We start from the raw sequence: 19,614 nt of genomic DNA, 5'->3' as shown, positions 1-19,614 counted from the left end.
CAGCTCTAGCTCTGATGCTTGGAAATGCTTGTTTCTCAACAGTGTGTCGGTGGTGATTTAGAGGCTGACATGTAGCTGATGTAAATCAGTGTAGCTCCTTCACTGCAGCTGATTTATGCTACCCGAAGATCTGGCCCCATATTTTCTTTTGTGTGCACATTTGCCAAAAGATGATTTTTTTTTTTTTAATCGCTTCTGTTTTGCTTGAAAGTGAAACTGCAGCCTTTTTTTCTCTTCTTTTCTTTTTTTTTTTTTTTTTTTTTTTTTTTTTTTTTTTTTTGTATAAGAAAATAACAAACCGTGTTGTCTCAAACACCAAGGTTTGATTTTTCAGTGAAAAATTACTACGACACGTTTCTAAGATGTGGATAAATGTGTGACAAAACGGTGGCCTTTTTGCCAAGCTTGCTTTCCCAGGTGAAGTCTGCATTCATCCAGAGATAGATTTGCTCCCCAGGGTTTGGATCTGATGTCTTCTATGCCGAGACAATGCAGCAGCATGAAGCATCCACTGATACTGGTGTGATTAAGGCAGCACGGAGGAAAGCGAGCAAAGCAGCATTTTCCCACTATGGTTCTATCAATAGTTGTTGGCATGAGGCTGGAACATTATGCAGGACATGATCAATGGGCAAAGGGGTGATGGGCTGATGGTTGCTTTTGATAAAGAAATTCTTTACTGTGAAGGTGGGGAGATGCTGGCACAGGTTGCCCAATGAAATTGTTGATACCACCTCCCTGGAAGCACCAAGGCCAGGCTGGATGGGGCTGTGAGCAACCTGGTCTAGAGGGAGGTGTCCCTGCCTGTAGCAGGAACTACATGATCTTAAAGGTCCCTTCCAACCCAAACCATTCTGTGATTGCATCATCTTAGAAGTCCCTTTCAACCTTAATGATACTATGACTCAGTGATTATGTAGAAACATATGACAGGGTTCTTACATCCAAAACTATTTTGGTACATGGGTGATTCTCACCCGTGCACAGACTGCCTGGGACAAAACCCAAGAGCAAATGAGAGTCAAGCTACTGCAGTGAGCCTCTGTGGCCAGGGGGAAGAAATTAATGAAGGGAAAGATTTGCTGTCTAAGAGGCTGGAGAGTGGAGGCTGGGGGAATATGACCTGCAGCCTCACCTTTGGAGGTATTTCTATAAGGCTGGAAAGTCACCACAACCAGAGAAATCCAAATGATGAAAGAACTGAATGTGAACCAACACCAAGAAGGGCTGGGCAGCAGCCCCTTTCCTCTGCTCACCCAGGACTCAGGCATCTTCCTCCCCAGAGCTCAGAGCAGAGAACTGCAGTCCAGGGAGAAAATGCCCATAAGGTCTGTTTAAATTAAAAAAAAAAAAAAAAAAAGAGAGAGAGAGAAAAGAAATAAAAAAGATTACGAGCAATTACACATTTACAGTGCCACTCAAAGAAGCTAATATTTCTCCTGCTGAAGTGGCCAGCATGAAAGCTGTGCTAGATGAGATAAGGAGCAAAAATGTACATTTCTTACTTAAACTAAAAGCTTAGAGGGTACAATAAAACACTACGGTTCCACCCTGGCTTTAATGAATGGATTTTCCCCTCTTGCACATTGACATACATTTGATATAGTTATTTATCCTATATATTTCTTGCGGCATATTTCCCAGGAGACCTTGTTTATCTCTCTCGTAAGTACATGATGGATGTATGGTGCTTTGGATAAATGGTATCACAATCAGATATTTTTATGGATATAGGCAAACTGGGTTATTAACAAAGGAAGGGCAGAGAAGAACCAGTACGCAACAGAAAACAGCAAATGATTGATGACAATACACCTGAGGTTGCAAGGTGTAGGCTCCAGATAACCAGCTAACAGGAGAGGAGATAAGGGCAGTGCCTGAGACAGAGCTGTTTCCCACCCCGGGGTCAATGTCATGCTGGCTGCCCCAATGGATGGGTCCCTCCCAGCCCTCTATTTCACAGCAGCTGAGGACTGCCCACTGGGAGCAGCTCTGAGATTGTCGCCTTCCCCTCCATACAGTGTTAAGGCACTGCTGCAGGAAGAAGCAAAACATCAAATCTACCCCAAACTGCAAAAGACAACAGAAATGACAAAAGACAGTAGATAAAAACAAAAGAAATGCCAGATCCTGGGGAGTTCGGGGGGAGGCTGGCATTTGTTGTGCTGCTGCATCGTGCCCAGCACAGTGAGAGTCTAAGGGCTAATAATGGTAGTACATAATGGTAATAATTACTGTCCTCCTCTCCAGTGTTGTTGATTTACACAACATTTTTAACAAGGTGTTAAAATAGGATATAAAAGGAAGAGAAATCTGCAGCCATAATTTGAAAGCTGGCGGTTTGCTTTGGTGCTTATTGGGCTGTATTACGAGTACTGCAGAAGAACCCACTGTTGGCAATCTGGGGACTGTTATCACCTCTACATGGACTTGCTGGGTCACTTTCTATGCAGTCTCTCTGTCTGTGTCCATTACTTTCTCTGTAAAGCAGATTTCTGGTTTATATGCCCTCAGAGGCCTGGGTGGGGACAATGGCAAGAGTGCTGCAAGTCACCCAGCTCTCCTACCATATCAATGCAAGGGATCATGGATCAGCTGCTGGACTGTGAACCAACCTGATGACAGACCAAATCCCAGCTTCACAAGGGAACAAATCCCAGCTGGAAATCAGTCTGACCCATTTCCAATGTTAGGTACAGTAAGAATCAAGCTGGTTTTGTGCTGGGAAAGTTGGACACAGAATCACAGGGTCACCAAACCATTTAGGATTAAAAAGACCTTCATGATCACCAAATCCAACCATCAGTCTGATACTGAGACTCATCACAAAACCATGATCCTTAGTGTCATGTCCACACATGTCCTGAATACCTCCTGGGATGGGGACCCCACCACTGCCCCAGGCAGCCCATTCCAATGATTGAACACTCCCTCTCTGTAAGGAAATTCTTCCTAACGTCGTGACATGACAATTAGAACTTACCAAAAATACTGTTTCTGGAACTTCCCTAAACCATGTTGATTGGATCCATCACACATCGCAGCAGTAACATCTTCAGGAAGGAGGTGGAAAAAATACATTTTCCCTGTTTATTGAGTTTATTTTTAGCATGCAAATAGCAATAGCTGTGGCAACCAGTCAGTATGGCTCTTGTGCTGAGACACAGGTGACGAAAGCAATGATACAGAACTACCACAGGTTTAAGGAACCATACAGTCTTAGAATAGTTTGGGTTGGAACGGATCTTTAAATCATCTAGTTCCAATGTAAAGAAACCCATATTAATACAGCACATCTGGTCCAGGGCAGGAATGCAATATGAGATGCAATAAAGCCCATTGAGACAAGAGTCTTAGCCAGGAAAATGGGCTTAACCAGCAGAGAACATGCATGTGTTGTGTCTGCAGCCTTCTTGTTTTCATACCTGGGTTATTAATGTCAACTTGCACGGAAAGTGGAAGTGAGAAACCCCAGTAAAAGATAGTACCAAAATTTAATGCATATCAAAATGAAACAATAAAACCTTCAGCACAGAATTTTTTATTACCCTCCAGGTCATCGTAAATTGTTAGCTAGTTAAATCAAAGCACAAAATCACAAGGACAAGATAAAGTTATGTCCTTTAGGGGAGGCTCCTAGAGCCTATAGGCTCAACATGCAACTGCTACTGAAATGTTACACCAGGTAGGCTGTCCTGCTCATTTGAAGACTGCCAAGTCTTTCTTCATCCAAAAAACAAAACAAAACAAAACAAAACACCCAACCCAAATCCAAATAATACAAACTCAAGCATTTCCACTTCAAAAAATCTGGGCTTTCCTGATAGGGGGCAAGCTTTGGGTTGCTGTATTTTGCTCTGCTTGCAGCAGCAGCAGATAGATGCACCATGACCACAGGTCAGAGTGCTTACTCCACTGTGATGGAGTGGGGGTCACATTTACAAAAGCCACTCTACTTATCTGAGAAAGCTCCTCAATCAGAAGGGGAAGCAGCAGCACTGCAGCGCGTGCTCTCACAGGCAGGTGCCCATGAACCAACGCAAGCTGGTGACTGGGCTCCTCTGTTGCACTGCTTCCACAGTGCCCCTTTAAAAATCACAAAGAAAAATGCAGATTGCATTAGCAGTAACCATGACCCTGAATGAGCCACTTGGCAAATTCCTACCACACAAAAGACATCACAGTTACTTACACAGTGGATGAGGAAATGTTGTGGGTTGGCAGCCCAATTACATATGTAGCCCATTATGAGTACAGAGGGAGCTGCTTTTACATATGCACATATGCAATGTGCTCTTCCTTTCTTAAAGCTGTCACACAAACCTTGTCGATAAGTGTGGAGGCGGCATGAGGGCTAAAACTAAATGCATGTTCCATTGTTTAGATGTCAGAGAGCCTGAGATGTTCTTACAAGAATTGCATTTAGACAGCATCAGTCTGAAAGAAGAGAAACTGGTGATATCAACCCATCATCACCAGCATCCTTAAAAGCCTTCCTAAGAGTGTTCGACCTTGCTGATGTTAGGAGACTCACAACACTCACAAATGACTTTGCACTGGTTGCACTGTTTTCCCAAAGCAAAGCTTCTCTTGTCATTTTATAGCATGCCCCAACAAATGTCTGTGTAAAAAACATTAACTACCAAACAAGCTGCAGGAGGAAAGTCCCCAGACCATTTGTTCTCAGTTGAATCGCAAAGCAGTGCATAGAGACATAAGTTCCTCTTTCATAGGACCTGGGTTGTGATGCATGGCTTTAGGGATGGTAACAAAGGGCAAACCACACATTTTGCTTTGTCTCGTTTCATAGCAAACCCTCTCCATCTCTGATGACCTAACCTGCGAGCAGTCATCTCTGCTGCCTTCCCAAAGCCCCAGACAGCAGCAGAAGGAGCAGCTGCTTTCCCATTCCCCATCCTAGTAACATCCCTTTGTCTTTCCCTGACTTCTCCAAGGAAAAAGTATCTGAGTGTATCAGGGTGCACTCAGTGTGCCTACTTCTGAATGCACAGGAGGAAGCTTGTCTCTGCAGTTAGTACCACTGCTGTGCAGTTACATAACAATACCTCACTGTCACCAGATTGCACTTGGCAGTTTGGTTTTCACTCCTTCAACATAACTTCTAATAAGACAGAGAATTTAAGTTAAATACCATAAATAGGGAAACTGGGGAAGTGGCTAGATACTAGATACACTAGATACTATAGTGCTCATTGAGATTTAGACTTTAATATGCTGTATTTCACTCCACGTGACACAGCTGTCTTCACAGAAGCTGCATGTTAGTGCATATTCTGGTGTAAGATCAGTCTTATCTCAAAAGAACCTTCAAAAATAAAATGGCAGAACTTAAAATCACGCAACAATCTCTACCAAATAAGGCATGAGATGCAGCTCGTCCCTATTTTGCCATAAAGACACAGAAAAATTACAGAGAACAGTAAGCACAACCAGAGCATGGGACAACTGCAAAGCACGTCCAAAGCTGCGATGCTACCAATGCCTTCTGAATGCACTGGGATGAGACAAGCAGAGCAGAGCCAACTTAGCAAGCTAGTCAGGTAACACCTTCCCACTCAGTTTGGAAGCTGGTCACTGTGCGTACACTGAGTTCTTAATGATTTTCCCTCTAGCAAGTCACTGTTTCAGCATCTGGCCCTGAACACGATGAGCCGCCATTCCGTGGTGCCGGGTTGTTGCACTGCCGCCTCCTTGTTCGTTGACCTCCTGAGCACGGAGACCAGCTGGCCCAGCAACCCCAGTTTCCATTAATAGCAGCATCTGGAAAATAAAAACCAAGCCAGAGAGGACTGTCAGAATAAAGCAGCTCTTTCCATGGGGAGAGCTGTCAGATTCCATGAATCGTGTTTACATACAAACAGCTCTGCCCCATCCACACCAACACCAACACACTTGAGTCATTAGCAGCAATACTTTTATGTACTTTTACATCTCTGTTCAGCATTTCTGGTGTTCGTTCAAACTACGTTTTGCACATTGAGGACAAAAAAAATGTATCAATCAGATTTATTTTTGGCTATAGGGTGTTTCTCTCCCTGACCTAATCCAACCCAACTAAGGAAAAGAGCAGCTAAACTCATGTCACATTTTGAGGTGTTAGGGATAATGCCAGCACGTTCTCCTTCAGTGAACAGCAGCTTGAATATTCAGCTTTCTGCCCACTGCTTTTCCTGTTACAATGTCTTCTTCTGGACCCTGAGCACGTGAGTGACAGAAATTCAAAATCCTGAGAATCACGGAGCCGAACACAGGAGCAACACAGAAAAGGAGGAAAGGGGAGTGAGAAGTTTTATGCTGACAAGTGGATGGATGTGAGTCTATGGGAGAGTCAGATGTGATTACATGTGTGCTAAGCAGACCGGAACAAGGTGTAAGTGACTCCACAGTTTAAGGTTGAACAGACTGGCTTAGAAACACCTCCAAAATTGACCCTTTGCTTGGTGTAATCTTGGCTTACAATGCATTTCAGCCTGGCTTTGGTAGGACACAGTCAAGCAGAATGAGAACTGGATAAAAGACTGTAAACAAAGAGCGGTGATAAATGCAGTGCAGCAAAGTGTGGGATGGTGCCAGAGCTCTGGCTGCCTGAGATCCAGTATTATTTAGCATCTAGATTAATGAGCTGGAAGAAGTAAACAAAAATGATTAAATTCACAGGCCATCCTAAACTAGAAGGAGTTAGAACATCAGTCAGGAGACAGCACCAATACAAAGCGAGCAAGAATGCTTCAAAACAACATAATAAGATTTTAAGATTAAAATGCATGGCAACATGCCTAAAGAAAAACAGTTTGCAACGTATGGACTGTATCAAAGGCAAGAACTTGGGAAACTGAACTGCTGGAGGAGATCCAAGGCCTGATGTGGATTGTAAATTGGGCAGGAGTTTATAGAATCACAGAATGGCCTGGATTGAAAAGGACCACAATGATCATCTAGTGTCAATCCCCCTGCTATGTGCAGGGTCACCAACCAGCAGACCAGGCTGCCCAGAGCCACATCCAGCCTGGCCTTGAATGCCTCCAGGGATGGGGCATCCACAACCTCCTTGGGCAACCTGTTCCAGTGCCTCACCACCGCGAAGGCAACTCAGTGTGCGCGCAAAGAAAAGAAAATGAAATTTAAGAGCATGCAGGCAATGAGCGTTTGCCCCCTTTGTAGGTCCCTAATCCCATGCCCTGGGCTGGACAGAGTGGAGACAGCAGCACAGGCAGCCCTGTGGGTCCCACTCACCTGTCCTGCTGGGAGTCTCACAGGCAGTGCCACGGTGGCTGAGGGGACAGATGCACTCACACTGTGTTCCTGAAAGAGAGCAGAGATGGTGGGGTTACAGACTTCAATCATGTCATGTTTCCCTGCAGATACCTTTTGGGTGCTGCGAGGGAAGGGATAGGTGGTGAAATCACGTCAGCTTGCTTCTCTAGTGAGGAAAGCATAAAGCAGCAATAAAGCAGAGAAATGGCACTATGCTTCTGTCACAGCAAGTCTCCCGTCCCTCTGCAGAGAGATTTCATGGCAGGGTTGGATAGGAACAAAGTGTGCATCTTATGTAGAGGAAACGCTTACCTAACGCCACTCAGACCTCCCAGGACCAGAGGAGAGCTCCCACTTGAGAAAATAATGGTCATTAAAAGCCTCTTGTTGAGAAGACCCTACATGAAACCCAACTGATCTTGATCCTGAGAAGTTATTGAACCAAGGAAAATTATGAGATGAATCCTTAAGTGCTACAATCAGCTCGATGGTACCTCAAGCAATCGTTCTGCCTTAGACAGACATTTAGATGATAACGATTCTCACCAAGACTTTTGCACATGCAGATTGGAATTAGGCACTTGAAAAAAATGGTCCCTCTTCTAGAAGCCCTCATCACATGGTATATCTCTGTTTAGGCAGTGTTTTTCATTCAGTTTGATTATTTTCCCCCCTCATTTTTAAATCACAGCCTGCTTACAAAGGAGGACAGCTTCTATTACAAATATGGGGAGGTGATGGTGCTGACTGTGCTTGGCACTGATGTGGTCATCTTCAAAACACTTTAAGAAGCACTCATTGATGCTGAGACAGTAGACACTTCTCTGGGATGATGGAAGCAAACTTAAAAGCAAAGGAGGAGATATCGAGGTGGTTTTTTTTTTTTAAATACTTAATTGAGACAGGAGCAAAATTTTGCATGAAAGTGTTGCAGACAAACCCTTCCATTAAAAAGGTGCATCCTGTGACTCTACTGTGTTGACTAGAGAGAGGCATTCTACAAAAAGGGACCAAGCAGAGTGAGGTGTCCCTCCCTATAACAGTAGGGTTGGAACAAGATGATTTAAAGGTCCCTTCCAACCCAAACCATTATATATTTCTATGATCTTCCAAAAACCCATTTTAAAAGAATATGACAGGAGCAACTGAAGAACTGATGACTTGCTCAGCCTCCTTCCTCCCAAAGATTCCCTGCTCACTGCTGCAAGAGGCTAGAGAAGCGGTGTAGGACACCCTCCTACCTTTCAAAACTGGGATCCCATTGCCCTGGCATGGAGCACAGCGACAGGAACTGGTCTCCAGCTGAAACTCATCAAGAGCCCGGCGCAGATTTTCTTTTATTGTCATTGCATTAGCAAAGTCAGCTGGAGTCACCAGCTGATACAACGGCTGTACCTAGAGGGATGGAAGAAGCAGCACTCAACACTCAAGATGGCGTGAGCATGTTGTGGCTCAATGGGAGCACGGCTGGTGAGGGAAACGAGGGCCTTGTGGTACATACCCCAGGCTTCCCATTAGTATTTCTTTAAACCTAGTAAACAGCATGGCAGCACAGTCAGGAATACTTGCAGGGGTCTTGGTTTGCAACACCAACAAAATTGTAAATGCAGAAGGAGATTCAAAAGCCCGGCAGCTGGTTGGAAAGTTCCATTAAAGGCCTTCTTACCATTTTCCTGATGTTGATATTTTATTAATTTGCTCAAAACTACTTCCCCTCGCTCCAGTTTAAAAAGGATCCCCCAAGGTCACCCAGAGAAATCTCCCTCATTCCTCATCCTCAGGCATTCATGTTTGCACTGTAAATATAATCACCTCTGCATTTCAAGGCTGATTTTTCTCTTTACGAAGCCAAAACAGGGGTCTCACAGCCTTCAAAAAAAAGAAGACTGTGATCTCCAAATACAGCCACTGCAGATGGGATCTCCAGAGTGGTAAAGGATATGGGATGCACAGCACAGTGAACGTGCTGCAGTAATCAAGGAGACTTTGGCCTGCTCATTTCTTTTTCAGAGAGCAAGGGGAAGTTCAATGTGCCCTATACATTGGCAGTCATCCACTCTCACACCAGTGGACCCATCCCAAATTTCCAACCCTGCTATAGGGATTCCTGCCACAGCCATGCAGCAATAGCATGAACGATCCCCGAGCTGCTATTACAGTCTCAAGTTACTAGAAAGAAGAGAAAGCATCAATAAAGAATGCTCATCTCCTGCTGCTGTACATTCTCTCCTCATCAATTATCTGTGATCCATACTTCACTTTTGGACTTCAGCTCATACAAACATGGAAATATACTGAGAGTGACCTGCCAAGGCCTTTCTGCAGATGATTTATGAACTGTTTTGCTCTAGTTTTCCCTAACTAAGCATTCCCAGGCTGACATTTAGTCACAGTCTGCTGATACTTTTGATCTCTGAGCCCCAAAGGGATTCCAGTAGGTAAATGAAGGCTTAGAGATACCAAATCAAATCACTGGGCAGCCTGGCCACCGATGCCAGGCAAGGCAAAGGACATCACAATTTGTTGTGGGAGAACTTTCTGGAAGTGCAGAGCATTGTGTTTACATTGTCTCCTTCTGGGAAACTCCCTAGCATCTTTCTGGAAGGTTCACCCATAGGGCACCAGGGGCCTGGGGAAGGCAAACCCACTGCAGCAAGCACCAGACAGGCACCAGGGCATCTCCCAACCACTATTCACATTTCAAGAAAAATAAGTCCTTATAAAGTATATGTTGCCAGTCATGCTTTAGATAAGGGATACACTGGCAAAGCAGAAAATGGATGGCCTGCTGGATAGGTAATAAGAGATCACATTGGCATAGCCAAGTTTGAAGAAGGAAAAGCTGTCGACTTCACTCACTTTCAACAACATCGCCCTTTAATGCATCACAACTTTGATTTTTTTGAGCACCCATCCTCAGAGCAACGATGCCAGTGCAGTTCTATTCATAGCCCTAAAAATGGCCCTTCAGAAAAAAATAATTCTCATTTATCTGAACACACTGCTTTCAGAGACACTGAGCTAAGTGAGGCTGAACACAGCAATGGACACAGCACCTTCAGCTTTATGATCTCAGGGTTGTACTGCACAGCATCCCCCCACTCCTGCATCAGTGAGGCTGTCGGCAGGCCTTTGTTAGCCAATGCTGTAATGTGTTCACTTGCTCCGCCACGAACAAGGGCGATGAAGTCTTCCACATACTGCTTTTTGGAGGTGCTGTCTGCAAAAAAACACATTCAGAGAGTGGGGGCTGGGATGAGAAAGGCCACAGGTGCTTCACACCTGATGCATGGTCTCCTCTACTGCATGTCCTGTGCCCTTCCTGTTCCCTTGTAGCAACACTCCCAACCTCTTTTTCCATCCCCATCCCTCCAGCATGCAGCAATAATGCCTTCAGGTCCTTCCACTGCCCAAAGCTCCTCTCCACCACCATGGAGGAAATCCATCTACCAGGCAATGTTATGAGATGTTCTTTTCGCAACGACATTGGTTAGAAATGAAATCACACAAGTGTTTCACGCTTACCTCCAATCTCTTTTAAAAGGGATTTACAGCCTTCTACATTTATTCCAAGATTCAGAGAGACAGCTTTAATTGTTCCACTGACTTTAAAGCCGTGCTGTGCGCATTTCTGGACGTCGCTCATAGAAAAACCTTTAAATGCACAACAAAACATTGCAGTGTTTCAATAAAACATTTTTTTTTTTCCCCATGTCCTTATACGCAGAAAATAAAAGTTGAAAAAAATAGATGAGGGAAAAAATGACAAGATAAAGCCTTCTTTAGGATAATTAGCAGATCGGTATGAAATGAAGTCCATGGTTCACAGAACTCTAAAACAGGGTGCAAACGACAGGTGGATACTGAAAGGAGAGGGTTGTAACAACCAGCTCAGCTGCACTGGGCTATGTGGAGCAGCAGCAGGTGGGAGCCTGATCTGTGACTTAAAACACCTATGCCAAAGGACTATGTACCACCCATCTCCTCCAACACGAGCCAGGTTTGTTAGGGATAATGCTTCAAGTAGCTTTTCTCCCATTTGCTAGCTCATGTCTCTAGTTCTTTCCTGCCAGAAGAGCCTCAATTGTTTCATGGAAGTTTCTTCATGTAAATTCTGAATCTAAAGTCTGTCCCTCTGGGACATATCTGCCTACTGCAAAAGCCAGCAACCTCCAAGCCAGCAGAAGAGCAAACAGACTGAGTGTTGCACGCAACAGTCCATTAAATGCTTTCACAAACAGACAACGAAGGCAGTTCCTCACTTCCATGCCAATGAATAAATAAGAGAGTGCAGCTATTGATTAATGTCACACAGCTCTTTCTATCCCATGCAACAATCATCATTTCTTGCAAAAAAAAAGGAAGCCAGAGTCAAAGAGCAAGAGCAATGTCAGGCACAGGAGTCACCCAGCAAATTATTTACTGTTTCTTACATGCTGGAAAAGCTCTCGAGGCTAAAGGTGCTTCAGAACCATCATTTGAAAGGCAACGGAAAAAGAACTCAGGCAAAGGTTTCAAAGCTAGCAGAAGTGTTAAGCTACACGGCTCTCATTCATCTCAACATCGTGTCAGCCCCCAGAATATGTAGTCTGAAACACTTGCCACAGGGCCCTTTCTGTGAACTGGCAGCATCCACAACTCGAGAGCTAGATGGAGCCCGTGATGCTGAGCATGCTTTGAACAGGAGTCCCATTTACTCAATGCCATGAAACACTTTTAATCCCCTATTTTTCTTGGAGATGCTGCTGGCTCCTTCTAGCACGATCTCTTCTTTCCTCAGATCTTGGTTCACGCAGAGGGGTTTCCCACTGAAAAGCTAGGTCTGGCCCAAAAGCCTTTCACAAGCTTCAGGTGCACATACCTGCCTTCTGGAGCTCATTGCTGTTCAGGACTAAAGTATATTCATAGATGCCACCAACGGTAGCCTCAGTGATGTAATGTGTCCCATAGTCTCGGTACAGCTCTCTGTACTCCCCATAGCTGTACTCCAATGGGAGCTGATGGAGTCTCTGCAGAAACTCATAATGCAGCATCAATGCTCTGGTCTTCAGCTTATAAACAGCCACAGTCAGCTCAGAACGGGCGTGGAGGAATTTGCTGGACTACATGGGATGCAGAAACACAAGAAACACATATTTATAGGTATTTATAAAAATACGTCTGCATGGGCATATATTATATCTCCCTTTTCTGTTAAAAAAGTCATCTGTCGTGTCCCAAGCATTTTGTGCCAAGTTGTTTGGACCAGCACGACAAACACATCAAGGGCATTTCAATATAGAACACTATAGCTTAAATAATAAAACCGAGACATTCTTCCTGAATATCCATTACAAATGCTTCTCATACACCTCTGATCTTGTCACGAGAAATGTCACTTTGCAGGAAGCAAGTGCAAGTTTAATAGCAACAAGGAATGCTCTGCCATTGCTGAGTGCACTGTATGCTGAGGGGAGAGACATAGATCAGCAGTACTATTAAACCACTGACAAGAGCTAGGTTTGTTTACAGCAATAACAGATGAAAAGAAGAAATCAAATGATGTTGCACACTAGCTCCAAATGAATCTCATAAAACAGCCCTACGAGTTACAGATTAAAGCATTTCCAGCCAGCTTGAAGTGTGCACAGATCACAGCTGTGACCACATCTCTGAAGATGAGACTGGAAGCGATGGTGTCATCCTTATTTTGTATTGTGTGTGTCCTCATCTGATGAATGATGTATTCAGAGGATAGATCGCATCAACCCAAGTCAAATGGCATCTGTTAGTCTATAGTTAAGCTCACAGAAGGCCTGCCAGCAGTTTTCATTCCACATTATTGTCAAGGCTGCCCTGTAGTAGAATAGCGTGGCTTTGCTGCTTGAATTAAGTTGCAGCTCCTGCCTTGCTGAACCCACCTGAAAGAAGAACAGCCCTTCACGTGTGATGGCATTGGACAGCTGTCCACACACTTACTGGTGTCTGGACTGCTTACAGGTACAGAAACCCCAGAATTGCAGAAAATCCTTTTTGTCCTCAGTGTTACCCCATTACTCAGTGTACCTCTCCACAGGGCAGGGGAACTCTGGGCTTCATTAGCTAAACCACATCTTGATCCGTGCAGGATCTCATGTTGGTTGCACCCATCCGTCTCCTATCTCCCAGACATCAGTACCAGTGCTGCACACATCTGTGCATGCTGTCATCAGCATCCTGGTTTACACTCTTTTGATGAAAGAAAAATATCCAAATAGACAAAACAAAACTGTGAGTGTCGGTTTGTGATTTCTGGGTCCGATGCTGTATGAACTTTTTAATGGCTGGAGTGTCAACATGTGTAACATGCCACTGCTGGTGTGCAGCGTGGAAACTCTGCTTGCAGTCCTGCTTGTGCATCTACTAGTGAGATTGCTATAGGGAGGAGAGGATGTCTGCACCTTGCACTGCTCCTCATTTTCATTGTGATTTCAATGCAAACACCCAAATGTGGATGGCCAGTGCTGACTGGACAGATTGCGTGCAACTGTGGCTGACTGTAAGGGTTAGGCAGCCTGATTCCAGGCAGATCTGTGAATGGAAAAGCTCCCAGGTACTGCAAACACAAACCAAGGTGCTGCAGCCTCAATAAATGTTTGACCAATAAAAACTGCAAAATCCAATCAGGGGGAAAGACTTCATTTATCGCAGTCGTGGCTGCCGACCTGACGATGGGGATGAAATCAATACACACACAGATACAGAAAATGTGTTGGAAGAGATTTAAGTAGAGCAGGGCTTACTGTTGAAGAAAATCTTTTCATCCTTTGAATGAACTTCTTGAACCTGTTGTCGTTATTGTTGTAACCAATTTCAAACAGACTGGGTATGCTTATACCAATGCTGAAGCTTGACTGCGAAGCCTCTGCCTTCAGGACACTGCTTTCATAATTTGAGTAGGAGTCATATTCAGTCATTGTAAATTCATATTTGCCTTTGGTCTGAACAGAAAGCAAAAACAATACATTTTATTTTCTGCACAGTGAACGTACACCTGAAGCACAGGAAGGGAAAGCAGCTACAGATATACTTGTGAATTAATGCTTGCACTTTGAAGATGAAAAGCCTTGTATAATTGCAAAGCACTGTTATTATTAACACTACTACTTCAGAAAGAGCTGATTTACAGCAGTAGAAAAGCTACCATCTCCTCCATACTGTGAGGATCAGAGCCTATTACTTAATACGTCAATCTTATGCAAAGAAGTAAAACATAGGCATCGATGAGAGTAGAAACCCTTAGAGGAAATGGTTTCCTAATAGACAACACTCAAAAAATATCATGCTCAGATTCTGTAATAGGAAGGTCCACGGGAAATTTGCCATCTATTCCAGTGCACACGGATCTTATTGCATGGGCGCTGCTCCAAGTCCATTTAGTGCACGCAGCATGCTTATATTCTGGAAGTTGGGCTAAACTCATTCTTGGTCCATTTCATTGCAGGAGTTTTGTAATTCTTTATAAAACCATTTAGTAGTGAAATTTTATCAGTATTATGCAGCAGATTTAGTGGAATATATGTATGTTTATCTACAGAAGGATATGACACATACCTCTGGTGTATAGCTTTCCACATTGTATGGTTTTCTGAATCTCATGTCTGCAATGTAATGGGGAGAACATCCCCCAGCATAGTACTTGTGATCAAGAACTAATCCTTCCAAGTTTTTTGTGATGATATTTAACCTGCATATGAAGCATAATAGCAGAATATTGTTTAGGACTGATTCGGTGCTACACAGCAAATAGCTTGGATAAGAAATGCAAAAGAGTATTTTTTTTTTTTTTGGCTGATGGTTCTTTGTTGCAAACTTCTTTATTCTGAAACCCCAACAGAAAGCTCTGCCTCCTCCATTGGTCGATCAACCTCATTCCTACAGAGAAAAACTGAATGCCTAACAAGCAAGGCCTCTGCTAGATCTGCCTCTCCTTCTTTTGGGGAGAGAGACTTGCACGGTAATGACACTGAAGCTGTAAAATATTAACTCTGATTTTAGAACAAACTGAAAAGGAGGGAAGTCCACTAAAAGCAAATTACTGAGCAATTGCAGCTTCAAAGAGATGAGAAGCATGTTCCTATAATTGTCCAACATTATTTTTAATTTTGATTAAACTCAGAAGTACAAAGCATCAGCAATGACATGCACAGCAGCCATATCTCCTGAGACTAAGTAGGAAATTATCATTTTTTCCTACAATATGATTTCTTTTCTTATTTTTTTCAAAGTAAAAAGCTTTTTTTTTTTTTTCTGCAGAGTAAGAAAAGACTCTTTTCACACACTATGACATTACAAGAAGTTGCCACGGTCTTAGCCAGTAAAACCCGGATCAATCCAGACACAGATTAGAATCCCCACCAGGTTGGGGGTTGTAACCCTACCCCACCCAAGCAAAGGACAGAAGTTCCACCACCTTCCAGTTTCATGGAAGAAATCCACAACGTTTTGATCCACCAAAACCAATGCGTTGTGCAAAAACACAAATCCACAGAAAAGCACAAATTTTAGGCAATACAACGTGCTGGCTTAAATCGCTCATGCAAAATAACTGGAAGATTGAATCATTCCCACTCACGGGCTCTCTATGGAGTCATGAAGGAAATGTTTGGATTTGTACCTCACTCTTCACTCCCAGGTTTTGGCAATACAAAGCTCTCCTGGAAAGACTCGTGGACTCAATAAGGATTTCCCTTATTTCAATCCTCAATAAGGATTTCCCAGGCTTTGGATCAACACCTCAAAGGCAGTCTGACTGGAACTCCTGGATACAGCAATTGCTAATGATTTTCTCTGTTCCATGTATATGTCTGAAGCCATTACCCTTTGGTAAGAAAATATAAAGATCACCAACTTACCCTTTTGCCAGATTCTCTATTCCCCAGTATTGCTCCATCTTTTGGTCACATTTTCTAAACACTTTTTTGCAGTTTTTTTCATCTGACTGGTCTCCACAGTCATCATCTCCATTACAAAGCAGCCTCCGTGCAATGCATCTCCCTAGCAACCAATGAGAACATTGCTCAGAAAACTATTTATTATCATGCTTACAGGCAATACTGCAAAATCACAGTCCCCTAATGCAGAATATAGAAATACAATAAAATAAAATAATGCAACATAAGGCTCATGCAGATTCATTTCTAATCACCATATTCCATTTGGCCAAGTTTGCTCAAAGCCTGCTGTAGACTGATGTATGCTAATAGTCACTCAACTCATAGATGCAAATGTAAAACAGCAATGGATGGACAGGGGCTAGCTTCTGACATCCCACAGCCTTGCCAGCTCTTCTAGAAGGAGAAAGTTTAGCATGGGGGGAGTCAGAGACATCACATACACACCATCATTCCTCCCTCAATAAGCCTTTACCTGTAACTGCACACATAAAACCTTCACATCTGACTTTATTTCTGCAAGGATTATTGGTAACACAGTCTTCGCTTTCGTTGTCAGAGTAATCACACGGCTCTCCATTGAACTGAGAAGGTTGTTCCAGGTGGGCAAATCTGTACTGTGATGAAATAAAAAAAATATTGACTCAAGTGCACAGAAATGGTGAATTCTTTAGATTCCCTAGTTAAAAAAAGAAAAAAAAAAGCAATGTTGTGCTGGTGGAGATCTAAGAGCAATGTGATTAAAAAGTGGAGGCAAAGAAGAGTTATGCTGGTAACGTACCTCGTTTCAAACATTTCTAATCTGGGATAGTTTTAATTTTACTAAGCAAGGATTGGGAATTGGAAGGGATGACAGAAAGTTTGCTTTTATCTGACAGTTTGTTTAAATGTGTCTGACAGCGTAGTGTGGGCATCTGCAAGAGTGAGGAAGGATTCTGTTACATCTCCTCTCTTTCAATTAGCGCTGGTAACAACATCCCTTGTTATTTTCTGTCAGTGTATTTACTTGGCCCTCTGTATCATTAGGGATTTTTTCCGCCTACAACACTGCTGTGAAGCAGTCAATTACTCCATCCAATATGTTAGCCCTCCTTCTTTTTCCCCAGCTTTTGAGATTAACTCTTTGAGATGAAGCTTCACTTTTCCCAGCCTACATCACCACTTATCCCTGGTTAAGCCTGGGAATGGCTTCTCCAGCTCATTAGCAGAGGTCCCTCCAGCAATGGGGATTTTGATGTTCACACTCCTGGGGTCATTACCTTTGTTCGATATGGCTTCTTGGGTAGGGAACGCTCATGGGCAGTCAAGGAAATGCATCTTAATCCTGAGAGGCACCGCGTGCCTCTGGATCCTGCAGGGGACCATTTTTGAGGATGGGGCTCCTCAGGCACTCACCCTTTTCTTCTGGCAGGGATCACACTTGCTCCATGAGGACCAAGGGGAGAGCACGCAGTCACGGGGCTGGGGTGGGTCGCGTGCAGACCGGGCACGTCTGCTGCTGGTGCTGATCAGCCCAAGGGATTCTGTTCCACTGCTGTGTTCAACAACATGAGAGCTTCAGAGTGTAGAGCCACCGAGCTGTGAGGCCAGAATGGCTTGGCCACCCAAAACTCTATAACCATCAGGTGAAACACAACCAACATCCCAACAACCTGGGCCACATCTCAAGCTGCGTGAGCCCTAGAGAACAACCTGGCACAGTGGCTGCCGTATTCAGCTCCATGGCCAGGCATGCCACAAACACCAATCACAATGCAAAGGTCTTGCATGCACTCTGCACTTTTGAAAGCTAGGCTTAAGGGCCTCCCCTTGCCAAGCAAACGATCTCTTCTCAAGCTGGGCAAAACCATTAGCTTTAGACACTATTGTCAGTACACCATAGAGAGACATTAAATCACTCATCACATTCATTCCCATAATTAACCTGAACCCCAGTTGTGAGCATCCACTCTTCCCCCAGCCATTCTCACCCCACTACAAGAACTGTCTCCATGGTTTCCATGATGCTGTAGCCAAAATGTTGCCTCATCTTTCAGCCAGATTGACTATTTCTGATTAAATGCTCATCCCAGGTAAATGCTTCATTGTACTGCCTATCTAAGAGGGAAAACATAGACAGTGAATTTCCTTTTATGCCCAGTTTGACAAACAAGTTGCCCCCATAGTGTTCCTGTTCCTCCAACACAAGGGATACCACCAGCTGAAGCTTTGAGCATGATCTAGTGCCTGACAAGCAGCTTCGTTACTGCATGTTAAAAACCACATGGAATAAAGGAATTACAAAAAACTCATCACCTCACAAAGGCATGAAATCAAAGCTCAAAGTTCAAAGAACAGTGGAAATAATTTCATTAGATCGGAAATGTTAGACACTGGTCAACTTCAGCCCTGTGAAAAAGCAAAAAAACTGTTAAGCTGAAAGGGCAAGATGCAAGTACGACCAGATTTTTACCATTTACATACTCAAAGACAATGAAACCTCCTTTCCAGCACACTGTTGGGCAGCCTGACTGTTAGGAGGTTGCACACTGCAAGCACAACTCCACCTTACAACATGACCAGGGCAATCTGTTCTATTAAATTCATCAGATGACTTATCCACAGTCAGACACACTGCATTACATTCACTTCAGAACACTGTTTTTGCTATTCATTACAAAGAAATAGCTCAGGACAGCAATTATTTTCCATACAAAGCCAAAGCAAACCGTCGGTACTGATTTTCACTACTTATCCTATCACCCCAAGGACATCCCGTTGAAAATGTTCACTTACCCAAAGCAATGAACATTTAGGAAGCAGAGTGCAGCACAAAGCAGCAGCAGTTTGATGGGGCACGGAGTAAACACCATCCATGCCACAGTCATCATGCCACCATCCCATCAGCAGGTCGAAACCAGCACGGCTTCAGTTCTGTACTGGAGGATTTGGAAACAAACTAGGTCGTTCCCCCAGGCAGTAAAGAGCAAATGAGCCAGCACTTGGCAGAGGTGCAAGGTAAACTATGTAATTGTTAGTGCACAGCTTTCTGCAGGCAAAGGGGAAGAAAGAAAGGAGCTGGCCAGAAGCAATTTCAACTTTCATTTTTAACACTTCTTTCAGGAGGCAGAAACAAATGAATATTTCAACGAATGAAATGGAATACTCAAGACTTGGCAAGAAGGAAGCAATAAGGGAAATGAAGTCAGCTCTCTAGGAACAAACTGCAAAATTAAGTATTTATTTCTGCTTTTGAACACTGGTTTGTCTCTCGGAGGAAGGCTGGGAATTCCTCTGCCTGCACGGCAGCTTAGTTTTCTTTCAGACTAAAATTTGGGCCCTTCCTCAGAATGCCAGAAGTCCTGAGGCCACTGGCAAGAGCCTTGATGGGGCACTGACTTCAATAGCATAGCCAGGACAGAGAACTCACCAAGCCATGCCTTTGAGA

General features: G+C 43.7%; 1 protein-coding gene across 1 annotated transcript; it reads right to left on the bottom strand.

Annotated features, from left to right (window-relative positions):
* Nucleotides 1–5,629: 5,629 nt before the first annotated feature.
* C8B (complement C8 beta chain) lies at nucleotides 5,630–19,054 on the bottom strand (the record flags this gene model as incomplete). Its single annotated transcript, XM_079535732.1, has 12 exons — nucleotides 5,630–5,781; nucleotides 7,255–7,323; nucleotides 8,517–8,670; nucleotides 10,332–10,495; nucleotides 10,801–10,929; nucleotides 12,137–12,377; nucleotides 14,037–14,234; nucleotides 14,848–14,980; nucleotides 16,149–16,290; nucleotides 16,663–16,804; nucleotides 17,583–17,721; nucleotides 18,963–19,054. The coding sequence occupies 12 exons, from the start codon at nucleotides 19,052–19,054 to the stop codon at nucleotides 5,630–5,632; spliced, it is 1,755 nt and encodes a 584-aa protein (XP_079391858.1).
* Between the last annotated feature and the right edge of the window lie 560 nt (nucleotides 19,055–19,614).

Source organism: Tetrao urogallus (genome assembly GCF_951394365.1).
Source record: "Tetrao urogallus genome assembly, chromosome: 5".
Taxonomy (NCBI): Eukaryota; Metazoa; Chordata; class Aves; order Galliformes; family Phasianidae; genus Tetrao; species Tetrao urogallus.
This window is presented reverse-complemented; position numbering and strand designations above follow the sequence as displayed.